The 13,457-nt window shown below is 35.4% G+C and overlaps 1 protein-coding gene across 1 annotated transcript in view; it reads left to right on the top strand.

The window, feature by feature from the left end:
• Nucleotides 1-4,549: 4,549 nt before the first annotated feature.
• Nucleotides 4,550-13,457, top strand: part of LOC127844445 (MAM and LDL-receptor class A domain-containing protein 1-like) — a 146,457-nt gene continuing 137,549 nt past the window's right edge. The window contains exons 1-10 of the mRNA XM_052374653.1: nt 4,550-4,728; nt 6,048-6,206; nt 6,603-6,859; nt 7,171-7,261; nt 7,637-7,813; nt 8,971-9,227; nt 10,282-10,510; nt 11,304-11,560; nt 12,579-12,663; nt 13,083-13,319. Coding sequence (XP_052230613.1) covers nt 4,680-4,728; nt 6,048-6,206; nt 6,603-6,859; nt 7,171-7,261; nt 7,637-7,813; nt 8,971-9,227; nt 10,282-10,510; nt 11,304-11,560; nt 12,579-12,663; nt 13,083-13,319 — 1,798 coding nt within the window. The 5' untranslated portion in view covers nt 4,550-4,679. The remainder of the gene's footprint in view (nt 4,729-6,047; nt 6,207-6,602; nt 6,860-7,170; nt 7,262-7,636; nt 7,814-8,970; nt 9,228-10,281; nt 10,511-11,303; nt 11,561-12,578; nt 12,664-13,082; nt 13,320-13,457) is intronic.

A 13,457-nucleotide genomic window follows, 5' to 3' on the forward strand; every position in this document is an offset into this window, starting at 1 on the left:
TCAGAAAACTATACGTATGTGGACATGTCACAAGTTATATATTTTTTTCGGTCGTAGGTTCCATCGTTTGGTTCAAGCATTTTGTTTAGATGAATATCTCAGAAAACGACACATCTATCCGCTACGAAAACCACATAAAAATAAGTCGCGTTCTGAGAAAACTGGGCATAATGCTTGTGCGTAAAGTGTCGTCCCAGATAAGCATGTGCAGTCCGCATGTTAATCTGGGACGACACTTTCCGCTTTTATGGTATTTTGAGTTTTAAGGAAGTCCCACCATACCGAAAATCAAGTTCAGGCGGAAAGTGTCGTTCCTGATTAGCCTGTGCGGACTGCACAGGCTAATCTGGGATGACACTTTACGCACATGCATTAAGCCCAGTTTTCTCAGAACAAGTCTCAAATTATGTTCGAAGCATTTAACTTCCTCTCAATGCCAAAAGTAGCTTCATTGATATTCGGCTATGTTCTTATATAAATTGTGGTTACGAGGAAAAGGGTTACTACAACAAGTATTTTGTTCGGAATACTTGCTGGAGAAGATTTGTTTGCGACATGTGTTGGTCCGGTTTTGAACATAATTAAAATCACACCAATACTTGAAGCTTTAGACTTCAGAAAGGCGCTTATTTACTTGTATTATTCCATAAATTTATATTACAAAATAAGTTGTATTACAGTTCACATTGAAAAGTGACAAATTAGAAAAAATAATAAGGGACCACACCCTCGCTGTTTCCTCCCCCCAGTCAAAACCTCCTGCGTACGGCCCTGATTTTACAAGTTTCGCTTATACAATATAAAATATTATACCGGTTAATTTACATTTTCAATCATACAGTTATAACGTACTTGACACGCAAAGTTATATAAATGTACTTCGGTCGTTCTTATACGGGCCTTTTTGCAATCTTTTTGTCAAAACAACACTGTATATTCCTACGTACTTTTATTGCTGAATCTTATATACTTAACACTTTCATAAAATGTATTCATGCCCACACACTTTTTGTACAATACGTTATGCCTTCTTTAAAAACTGTATCGGACATTATGACCATGCACTCAATAATATAGTAAACGTATTTAAACATATGCGTTTCTGTAAAATTCTAAATAATGTCCCTTGAAAGCACATTTGAGTAAATGCACTTGCATTCAGTATGTGCACCGTCGGCCTTTTGTGTATTCAACCGGCCCTTGGTGGGTTATAGTTCAGTCCAAGTGTACACTGTGCGATGTATGGCTACAGTATCGTCCAGCGCATGATATCACGATAGTGATAACTGGATCGCTGTGACAAGTGGGGACTTCTCCAGTAGATTTTATATAAGAAGTCATATCGCTTGTATAAGATTACTAGTTGATAAAATCAAAGGGTAATCTTTCATGTCGTTGAAATAAAGTTGACGCTTATCGTAAGTTTTACGTTCACTTTTGTAAATTAAAACAAACAGAATTCCATTACGCAGCATTATAAAATATTGAAATCAAATATCGCACTACAGCAGCTGCATAGTCCCCAAAACGGAGGGGAAAAAAATATGTCATGCAAACTGTTTTAGACTAAATATGAGCCGAGTTCGTGGAAAACCGGGCTTAATGCATGCATATCAGGTGCTGTGCCAGCTTAGTATGTGCAGTACGCACAGGCTAATCAGAAAAGACACCTTCCGCCTACACTGGATTTTTGTTTAGAAGCGACTTCCCTTTCAACAAAAATTCCTTTAAATCCGGAAAGAGTCGTGCCTGCTTAGCCTATGCAAACTGCACGGACTAATCCGGAACGACACTTGAAGGACACGCATTATATGGTCCTTTTCACGTTTTGGTAAATTGACAAAATTAAAAATAGTTGTTTCAGATTCGCAAATTTACATTTTAGTTATGATATGTGTGAGGAAACAGTAATACTGAACATTTACATGCTCTAAAATATCAATTGTATGCATCTTTTGACGATTTAAAAACCTGAAAATACATAGCGTTGCAACGCAAAACGGTTGAATAATTTGGAGATTTATTTTGTTGTCGTTATATTTTGTGATACAACAAGGACTGCTTATATAAAGTATAAAATACATCCCTCATTGTATGAGCACGGATGGCCGAGTGGATTTTTACTGGAGCCTTTTAGATCCAATGTTACATTTAACAATATAAAGCATTTAATGACAACACTTCAATACATGCCAAAATCTGTAAAAAAAAGTCCCGTTCACCCAGAGCGAGACTCGCACATAAGACGTGTCGTGAGAAACATGGACTTTATGCTCTCCGGCTTATTGGTACATGTGCTTCCTACCTAGGCAACCCGGGTTCAATACCAGCTCCCGGTGCGTCTTGTTTTGCTACGGACTGGTACGGCTATCTTCGGGTGCTCCGGTAATTTGCACAAGACCACATCAACATTGAACATTTTTAAGTAACGACTGATTAGCTTGAGATTTCTGCAACTATTCAGAATCCGTCTCAAGATGAGTACCGAGACACACTCCAGGTCCATACATATGGCAGCCACTGGCTCAGAAGGAACCCACACAAAGGTGCTTTTTTGTAAAGTCTCACCCCAGATTTACTCGACCAACTCCCACATGTTGAAATAGCATAAAGCAATTTCCTTCGTGCATGCAGAGGGTCTTTCACTATGAAAGAGTTCGTTGCTGCTTGATATACCATACAAGCAGAAAATGTCGACCTTCAGGTGTTAGATGTGTTCATAAAAAATTGACATTACTTTGAAAAGTAATTATTTTATAAAATTCCACACGTGTAACGACCAATATTATTGACACGTAAGCCTTACATATGTATAAATTTCCAGTGAACAGTTCCACATGTTCGAATAAAATATGAATCAAGATGAATGTTGAAATCGTCGCGACAGCTTAATTTTGTTCTTTACTTCCAGACACCACACCACAAATGAGGACAAATGTGGAACAATTATCCACGACCAACGCCACTGTGTTAGCAATTTTCAACGTCAATTCGTTTTTATTCACTCTATTAAATCGATTATAATGAACATGTGCGTTTATTACATATTTCTCAATACGTTGACACTCTTTGTTGCAGCCTTTTAACCCGGTGGCTCTGCCTCTTAAGACCTGCAGGTACATTTGTCTGATGAAAATAACTTGATTATTTATGAACATTTGTGGGAATACTTCGGGTTTACTTCCTGATTTAGAGACTGGTCAAAATGCGTCAATTGCTTTAGTTTAAATATTTATTTTAGCTCGATTACATAATTAAAAGCCTATAAACGCTTTCGGGTCCGTTTCCTGGGCCTAGAACCAGCACTTGGTGCCTATGGGGTAGATCTTAAGAACGCTCCCACAGTGGGGATCGAACCCGTGACATCCCGGTCGCTAGGCGGACACCATATCCACTAGGACACCATATCCACTAGGCCAAGGCGACAAATTGTGTTTTTGTTTATTTTCTTCAAATCGACGATCATGTTTATGTCATATTATTTTTTCATGCGGACGGATGAACGACAACATATATATCGTGTAGTTAAACAGTCAAGCTTAAATACCAGTACTTGCGATTTGCATGTTCATGGTCGCTTTGTGATCCGTTTATTTTCGAATCGGCATATCAAATTGGCCATGCATTTAAAGGGGCCTTTTCACAGATTTTGGCATTTTTTTTAACTTATTCATTAAATGCTTTATATTGATAAATGTAAACATTGGATCGAAAAAGCTCCAGTAAAAAATCAAGAAAAAAATAAAAAAAGGAAAAGAACTATTGCCCGGAGCAGGTTTCGAACCAGTGACCCCTGGAGTCCTGCCAGAGTAAAAAGTCCTGAAGTAAAAACGCTGTAGCCTACTGAGCTATTCCGCCGAGTACACATATCGCAACGTATTTTATACCTTATACTGCTTAATCTTCGTAGTTTCACAAAATTTAACGACAAAAACAGAACTCTCCAAATTATTCAATCGTTTCGCGTTGCAACGCTTTATAATTTTTAGGTTTTAAAATCGTCAAAAGATGCATATAATGGCTATATTAGAGCATGGTTAATGTTCAGTATTACTGTTTCCTCACAAATATAACTAAAACGAAAACTTACGAATCTGAAACAACTTTTTTCAATTTTGTCAATTTACCAAAGCGTGAAATGATCCCTTTAATCAAATTTTACGTACCGATAACTATTTCAGTAAATTAATAAGTTTCTAAATTTTATTAAACTTCTCCGAAAATGACTACCGTTTTTTTTACTTATATGTATAACTTAGAAGCAAACTTTCAGTATCTGACATTAATTTGAATAACGAAAATTATATAAATAATTGTGTAATTTTCAATATAGGACATGTACACAAGTTCTAAATATTCACAAACAATCTTTGTGGGACTCATTGATACATGCTTACCATATACATATATATGATAAACGGACGATAAACATATACACCAATGGTACTGCGATGGATATCATAGATAGACCGATATAAGTACATGTGTTAACGGTCCAGGTTCGTACCAGGTAAATGTAAGACAGTGATTACCCTGATAACATTTTGCTGATAATTCAAAAGGGGCGGATTTTGAAACTGTCCTCATATTCTATTCTGACTTTCGTCAGAGAAGTAATATTTTATTTATGCTTTAAGAAAACTGTTTAATATTGGACTGCGGCGATAGTGTTTTCCTTCATGCAAGGAATTTACCTTTGTTTGGCCATTCTGGCGCTGCTTCCTGCAGGTAAGACTAATTATTGTTAGTTTCTACAAAAAAAACAATTTTTAATAATGATATTCCGATCACAAAATGTGGGGAAACATATTACTAGTTTGGAAGACTTCTAAATAACACATACAAAATATAATAGAAACACACTCTTTAAAAAATCGAACTTCTCACATCGCCTTTACGGACTTAATTGGCAAATGTCGTCTGACGAGTGTATTAAAAATCCCTAAAAATGCGTTTGTTTTAAATGAAAATTTTCGAAGGTAACAATAACCAATAAATCAGCATTAAGAACCAGAAATCAACCAAATTCTATAATTTAATTATTTAAGTTCTGTAGTTTGATGTAAGGCTGCAGCGCATGTTTATTCAATCAGAACTCCTATACATATGAGGTAGTTCTGGCTTCCATAACTTTAAATGTCGCTTTTGATGATTTTTGACTGGCGCGACTTTATATGTCAGGTATGTCAATACTATATAAACTGTACGCTGAAGTTTCTTTAGCTACATATGAGGTAAAGTAATCGGTAATTCAATCAGGTGGAACAGAAAATTTCAAATAAATAAATTAGATTAAGCGATTTTTGTCCTTCTTTATAAAGTACCCGTAAAACGTACTTTCCCAATTAAGGAAAAACTACAAAATTCCAAAGTGCCATCTACAAAATTTCCAAAAGAGGAAAATGTTACCAATTTTGTTCCAAAATAGCAATATCTGCAAGTTAACAAAAAGCATGAGCACAGAAACTGAATATTTCAAGTCCAAATGCATCTTAATGAATATTTCAATTGATTTATGCAATTTATACTAAGCAATAAATAAGACCCATATTTCCAAATCTGGGAAGATTTCATTTCACTTTACCCAATTGATTATTTATGAAAATTAACACAATAGGTTAATAAATAGTGTAAGTCAGATGATGGACACAAAACCATGATGATGTTATTCATTTAAGTAAATTTAGTTGTGTATATAAAGTGAAACCCAGTGGGTTAAAAAGTTCATTGGTAATTAGGACAACACTAATCCTGGTTTAACACAAGTCTGTTCTGTTCAAAGTTTCTAGTCAAGGGCTGTGATGGGCTTTAATTCAAGATAGCCAGTAATTATGTGTATGAAAAGTTAATTAACCCTGGTTAAAGTAACTTAATGTGAAAAATATTTTATTAAAGCAAAAGGTGTCTTAACATTTAATTGATAATGTTTATTGTATATGGGTAGTAAATTATGTACTAAGGTGTTGTTGAAGATTGATGCATAAATGGCCTAATTTGTATGAAATAAATTGCCTGTGCACAATCTAAAGCATTGTTGTTGCTTTCAGTTGCAAATGGCCAACAGTTAAGCTGCAATTTTGACCAAAACACCCTATGCAGCTGGACAATCCTCACTGGAACAGATATCTCGCCATGGATTCTGAACAAGGGTCCTACTCCCTCGTTTTTTACAGGGCCAGCTAGGGATCACACAACGGATACTCCAAGTATGAAACCACTGCTTGTTACTTTCATATTTATGTTGGTAATAAGTAATATGGTCAGCCAGAATGTATACTACCAATTATTCCAAGTATCACAATGACATGCTCTTATTGTAGTATCATCAGAGTTAAGGTTCATACTTTTTTGCATCTGTTATACTTGTCATAAAGTACTGAGATTGTTAATTTAACTATGATTAAACATGCTTATAAATTAATTATTGATGTGAGGAAATACTTGATTAAAATATTGTACATTTTCCACCAAGTTACATAGTTTATTGTCACCCTGTTTCCACAACTTTCTTTTTTTTATATATAATGCAAACAAAAATTAACATGACATTTATTTGATTCATGAAATTGACTTGTGTTAAGTTTTTGTTTCTGCAATGCCAGATGGCTACTACATATACTATGAGGGCGACAACAAGACATTGAGCGACAAATCACAGCTGCAGAGCCCTCAGTTCTCAGTGACAGGCCCCCAATGTCTAACCTTCTGGTACTACATGTATGGGCCCAGTGTAGGCAACCTCAATGTTTACCTCAAGCAGGGAAACAGCCTGGGCAGCCCAGTCTTCACCAGGCAGGGCACACAGGGCCCCAAGTGGATCCAGGCCTCTATCAACATTGCAAACAAGCAAAATATAAGGGTTTGTTCCCAACCTAAAATTTATAAGTCTTATTTAATAAAATAAAGCACAATATTCTTGGTATGAAGTTAACAAGTAGATAGGTTTAATCTCATTAAAAATTGTTTCAAGAATAATAATTGCAAATACTTGTAATACCTTGAGTTCTTGGCAGTTGTTATTCTGTTTAGCATACAAAATTTGAATTGCTGTCGAACAGTTATTAATTTCAACAAAAAGCGCATTTGTATTTTTATACAGTTAATGTTAATACATACACAAAGCTGATGTGGTCATAATCTTCCACTGGAGAAAACGTTGTATAATACTAGGTGGTCCTGGAAGCTGTGAGAGGCAGAAACTACCTCTGTGACATTGCTGTTGATGACATTGTCCTCCAGGCTGGCTCATGTGTCCAGAATGGTATAAACTTCCTAGTAATGGCTTTTCTTCAATAATACAAGTCTTGTATTATAAAACTAATGTGTGTTAAAGTTAACTAAATTATGTATGATTTTATAAGTCAGGACAGTTGGAAACTGTTTTCATTCACTACAGTCTTTCAATATACAAATTAACAGATATGCACTTTTTCTGAGAAACTCACAGTCTGTTTAGGTTTTTTGCTGCTCATCAGTATCTTAGGGTTAGAGATGAAGCCTTTACAGCTTGAATCCATTAATAAAGCTCTTTAATCAAAGTCGATTTTTTCACCGAACTACAATTGAATATGAAATAACATATCTGAGAGGCAAAGGGAAAACAAAAATTGACCAAAAAGTGCACGTTATCTTCAAGGTACAGTAACTCTGGCTCCTGGTCAGAGTGGCACAGCCACATGCAACTTTGAGACACAGAACATCTGTGGGTACTCACCGGACCCTACTGGAAACTTCCAATGGAAGTGGGCTTCAGGAAGCACCCCCACGGCCGGGACGGGACCCACAGGGGACCACACACAGCAGTCTGCAGCTGGTGAGCTGTGTGGTGTTTTTTCCCTTTTTTAGAAATGAGGCAGGGTTTCTTTGAAATGGGTAAAATTCCATCGTTTTTTCCCTTAAATTGGGACACTGGTGTTGAAGTTGATTTTTTGCTGACAAATTCTTCAAAATTGAGAATAAATTGTTTTAAATATTGTTTCTAAGGTTCAACTTATAGATATTAGATATGAAATACAAGTTGAGATTTATTTAAAAAAAAAATATTGAAACCTTGAACTGGAAATGTTTAGGTCTCAATAGGGAAACAAATGTATTTTTTTCTGTTGGGAATGGTACAGTAGAACGGACCCAAATTATAACAACAAAAACTTGTTATGAGATGAAACATAATGTGATGTATACTGCAGTTATCAGCTGAATTGATGATAAGTTTTTTTTAACGCAGCAGTCTGTGACAAGTGAGTTGGTGAAAAGTTGTGAAGACTTGTGAGATTAATAGGATTCTATATGAGCTGTGCTCTGTGAAAAAGGGGTTAAATGCATGTGTGTAAAGTGTCATCCAAGATTAGCCTTGGCAGTCTGCGCAGGCTAATCAGGAACAACACTTTCCGCTTAATCTTGATTTTTGCTAAGAAGAGACTTCTGTAAACGAAAAATACCTTACAAACAGAAAGAGTTGTCCCTGATCAGCCTGTGCAGACTGCACAGGCTAATCTTGGAAAACACTTTCCGCACATGCATTTAACCCCTTTTTCACAGAGAACGGCTTATATTTCAGTGATGGTTTGATGACAGGTTAATGTGGAGTTGCATGGCTTCATGGTTGTGGTGTTATACTAGTTATCTGTCTCACAATCATTAAGTTACCATTAAAATTGTTCATCTAGTTTAGTGAGTTGAGAATGCCTCAAGTTGCCACCAGAATTGGCACAGTCTCATAAAAATGAATTTCATTTGATTTCAAATAATTAAATTTAGATATGTAATAAAGAATATAAAGAAATTTCTAATGATTAAGTGCTTAAATTTTATAAATTCAATACAACCTTCAATTACATTTTTTTATAGATGATAAAATGTGATGTGCAAAATGCAAAAACAAAGTGTTTCAGAAAATGTACCTTAAGTATCCTTATTTAAGAAGTTCTCAAGGTTAAGTTGAGATTTCAAACAATCTTCTCTGTATCTCAGGTCATTACATGCTCATGGAGGCCACAGGGGCCAATTTTTTCCAAAAGGCACGGCTTGTGTCTCCAACAATTAGCCCCAGCAGCACAGTCTGTCTGAGCTTCTACTACTACATGTACGGTCAGACCGTTAGGGGCCTTAGTGTCTACACAAGACTGAACAACAAGCTCGGAACATACATCTGGAATCGGACTGGCAATCAGGGCTCTAACTGGATTATGGGACAGACTACAATTCGTGGAGTAAACTCAACATTTCAGGTACGTTTTGACTTGGATTGTTTGCACCTTACTCTAAAAATCTGCAAATATTTAACGTGTTTGTTACCAGTAGGTCTTTGTTTTCCAACATTTGCAAAATATGTTTAATTCATTTTTGTTTGAAGAAGTTTACTATGCTTTAAGTATATATGTGTTGTTCTAGTTTTGATGGAAGTTAATCGATCACAAATTATTGGAGTAAAAGAACATATAACAGAAAATGGTGAAAGTAAATTATATTTTAAACTTGATGCAATTTGCTTAACTCTGTTCATTTTGTTTTAGCTCACCTGAGCACAAGGTCCTAAAGTTGAGCTATTGTGATCACCCTTTATCCCTGGGTCTTGTGCGTCTAAAAACTAGGTCACTTGATTAGAATGTTTTTTGTGACAATATCTTGGCCAAGTTATAATATGGGTCACATGCATCAAAAAGTAGGTCACCTGGATAAATCTTAGAAAAATATTATAACCACTGTAGAGGCCACGTTCATGGTTCTATCTTGTTGAAACTTGGTTAAAATGTTTGTCTTGACAATATCTAGACCAAGTTTTAATCTGGTTCACAAACTAGGTCAATAGGTATAATCTTTAATAAAAAAGATTCTTGACAATATCTACACCAAGTTGAATCTGGTTCACAGACTAGGTCAATAGGTATACCCTTTTTTTAATCCCACCACTATAGGGTTTACATTTATGTCCTACTTAATAAAAGTTGGTAAACATCTTTTCTTGACAATATCAAGGCAAAGTTTGAATTTTGGTAAGGTGTGTCCAAAAACTAGGTCAACAGGTCAATGCTCGCAAAATAATGTTGCCATTTTAAAGACAACTTTGATGACTCAGTCTGGATTTAACTTTGTCACAATATTTATCATGACAATATGAATCTGGATCAATTGGGGTCAACTACTAGATATGCATATCAAATCCTTAACTGCTCAGGTGATTGCTTTAGGGCCATCATTGCCATCTTGTTAAATTAGAAAGGTAGCGGATAAAAAATGATGCTGTAAGAGGTTAGTTTCCTATTATCAATGTCTGTTATCCAGATCGTGTTCGAAGGTATGCGTGGTTTGACGGAATCGAGCGACATTGCTCTGGATGACGTGCTGGTCACAAAAGGAGAATGCGGAACTCCTGGATCATGTGATTTTGAGAACGGTCTCTGCGCTTGGAGTAACTCCCAGGGGGATGACTTTGACTGGATTGTGCGTGCAGGCCAGACTGACACTGTGAACACTGGACCCAATGGAGACCATACCTTGGCGACAAATCTAGGTTTGTGAACGCCCTTTCCCCCTCATTAGCAAAGTGAAAATTGCTTTAAACCAGAACAGCCTGCGAGTAACACATAGGCTATTTTGGTTGTATGCTGTTTGCTGCTCATCATTATCTTAGGGTTCGATATGAAGCTTATTTTAATTTGAATGAAGTAAGAAAAGTCTAAAATATAATTTGATTAACTTCAGATAAATTTTTTAGTCCCTCATTTATTCTAATACCCACTCTATCACAAACAATAGCATTGACCCCTGTCACAGTTGGATTTTTATTGTGTTTACATTTGAAATATTACAGACCTTAAACAACTTAAAGAAACTTGGTCTCTCTGCCCTATATATTATTGATATTAGTCAATATATTATGAATTAGTACCGGTAGTTGTTTAATTGTGTAATACCCTGTATTTACCAAAATCTTTTTTTTTTCTATATTTTTTTTTAATTTTTAATAATTATGTCAATATTTAATTTGCAAAAACAAACTACATGATTTTGTTCAATTGGTCGATGAGTAAGTTATAACAAAATATTAATACAAGTACATTCATTGAATTTTGTATCAATGTATGTACATATTCTGTTAATTTATTATTTTTATTTGAAACTGTTACTTACTTTCATTTTTTTAAATAGCTTATAAAAGGTATGAATAAATTAATCAGATTTTCATTGATCATCACCAAATGTCTCAATATAAATGTGTTGATTAGATTGAAGTTAAGCTATGCAAGCATTGTAAATCTCTGTGCAAGGATCAACATAAATAAACATTCTGTTTTTCATTGAAGGTCATTACCTATACATCGAAGCCAGCAGTCCCCGGCGCCCTAACGACAAGGCCCAGCTTATAAGTCAGGTGTTTGTGGGCTCAAGCCAGCCCGTGTGCTTCCTGTTCTGGTACAGCATGCTTGGTGCAGACATTGGAACTTTGAACATCTACACGAAGATTGGAGGGGTCACAACGGTGGTGTGGTCACTGCGAGGCAATCAGAACAACAATTGGAATCAGGGGAAATTTACTGTGCGGTCAACCAATCAGTTTCAGGTCAGCTTGATTTATTTGTTGCTATATTTTACCGATTTTGGAATGTTGATCAGATAAGCTAGTACATACAATGCTCATAATTTTAGTATCTCTTTTTTGTGTTTACTTGAGCATGATTTACTCAAGATGAGCTGGTAAGTTCAGGTCTAGCGACTATCAGCGTGTGTTCACTATTGTGCTTAGTGCTGTGTTCTGTGTAAAATTTTAGCTCCTTACCACCCTTTAGGCAACTTTTTTGCCCAATCTTGATGACATGCTTTCAGAGTGTGTATCTTAGCAATATCTAGGCCAAGTTAACATCTTGGTCAACTGAGGTCCAAAGCAAATTCAGTAGATTAAATCTTAGAAAAGCTTGTAACCAGTCAAGAAGCCGCATTTATGACTCAATGTTGATTAAACTTTGTCAAAATATTCATCTTGACAATATCTGGACAAGTTTGTCAGAGTGGGTCAAACACTTCGTCACCAAGTAAAATCTTTAAAAAAAAAACTTGTGTGTAATCACTTTAGAAGCCACATTTCTGACTTAATTTTGATGAAACTTGGTAAGAGAGTTAATCTTGACAATATCTAGACTAAAATTGTCTTTGTCAAGTGGGTTCAAAAAGAAGTTTATCAGTTTACATATTGAAAAATCCTAATTGTTTCAACTCGCGAAGCAACATTTATGACTCAATTTTGTGAAAATATAGCCAGAATGTTTATCTTTACAAAATTGTGGCTTGATTAAAATCTGGGTGAAGTTGGGTCAAAAACTACATCACAGGGTCAAATCTGAGAAAACCCTTATAGACGCTAAATGGGTAATTTGTTACCTTTTCAAGATGAAATTTAGTCTGAATGTTTGTATTGAACATGTCTAAGTCAAGTTTAAAGCTAGGTCATCTAAAGTAAAAAAACTAGGTATAATATTCAAGCTTTGTTGCACCACTTGAAACCAGGTGAGCACTTTAGGGCTATATTAGCCCTCTTGTTTTGTTTTTGTGTTTCTGCTTACAATTTTTCTCGTAATGTCCAGATCATAATTGAGGGGGTCCGTGGCAATGGGATAGCAGGGGACATTGCAGTTGATGACCTCTCCACAACCACAAGCAATTGTGCATGTGAGTAGAAGTAATGGTTTTGTTTGCATTGTGTTTTTATAGCTAACCACATAATTATCACTAATTTGTTATTAACTTGTATTTGTTATTAATTATTAATATGAATTAATATTATTTATTATTGTTAATGATAACAAGTTGAAGAAACAAATGTTTTTGTAGATATATTTAAGGAATACGCACAATTTATATTCCTTACTTTAAAATTTAATGCTCTTGCCATTGTTAGTAAAGTATAACATATGTAAAAAAATACAATAACTAATTGTATTAAAATATAATGACATAAATGAAACATACTTAGACATTTGTCATTTGTCATTTTACAAACTCTTATTTGACATATTTTTTATTTAATTAGTTTGCTGTAAGTTTCTTTTCAACCACATTTTATATAATGAAAAGACTATAAATTTCAGTGATGCCAAGCAATGCTGCCCCACCTTCTGTCACCATTTCTTCACCAACCAGCTCAACCACCCAGGGGTCGACAGTTGCAACTACGAGTCACCGGACAACCAACACGGTCACCTGCGACTTTGACTACGACCTTTGTGGATGGACCCAGCTGACTACGGACTTCTTTGATTGGACAAGACAGAAAGGCGGGACCATTCTCCCTGGCACTGGACCTTCGGGAGATCACACTTCCGGACGTGAGATTGCTGTTTTATTCTTTTAAAATGATATTTTTGTTTAGTTTCAATCAATGCTTATACCGTCAAAACAGATGGCATCCCTTCACAGTACAATTTATAAATACTTTTTAATTATATTTTGTAAATCTTATTGTT

Source organism: Dreissena polymorpha, chromosome 1, assembly GCF_020536995.1.
Source record: "Dreissena polymorpha isolate Duluth1 chromosome 1, UMN_Dpol_1.0, whole genome shotgun sequence".
In the NCBI taxonomy this organism is placed as follows: domain Eukaryota; kingdom Metazoa; phylum Mollusca; class Bivalvia; order Myida; family Dreissenidae; genus Dreissena; species Dreissena polymorpha.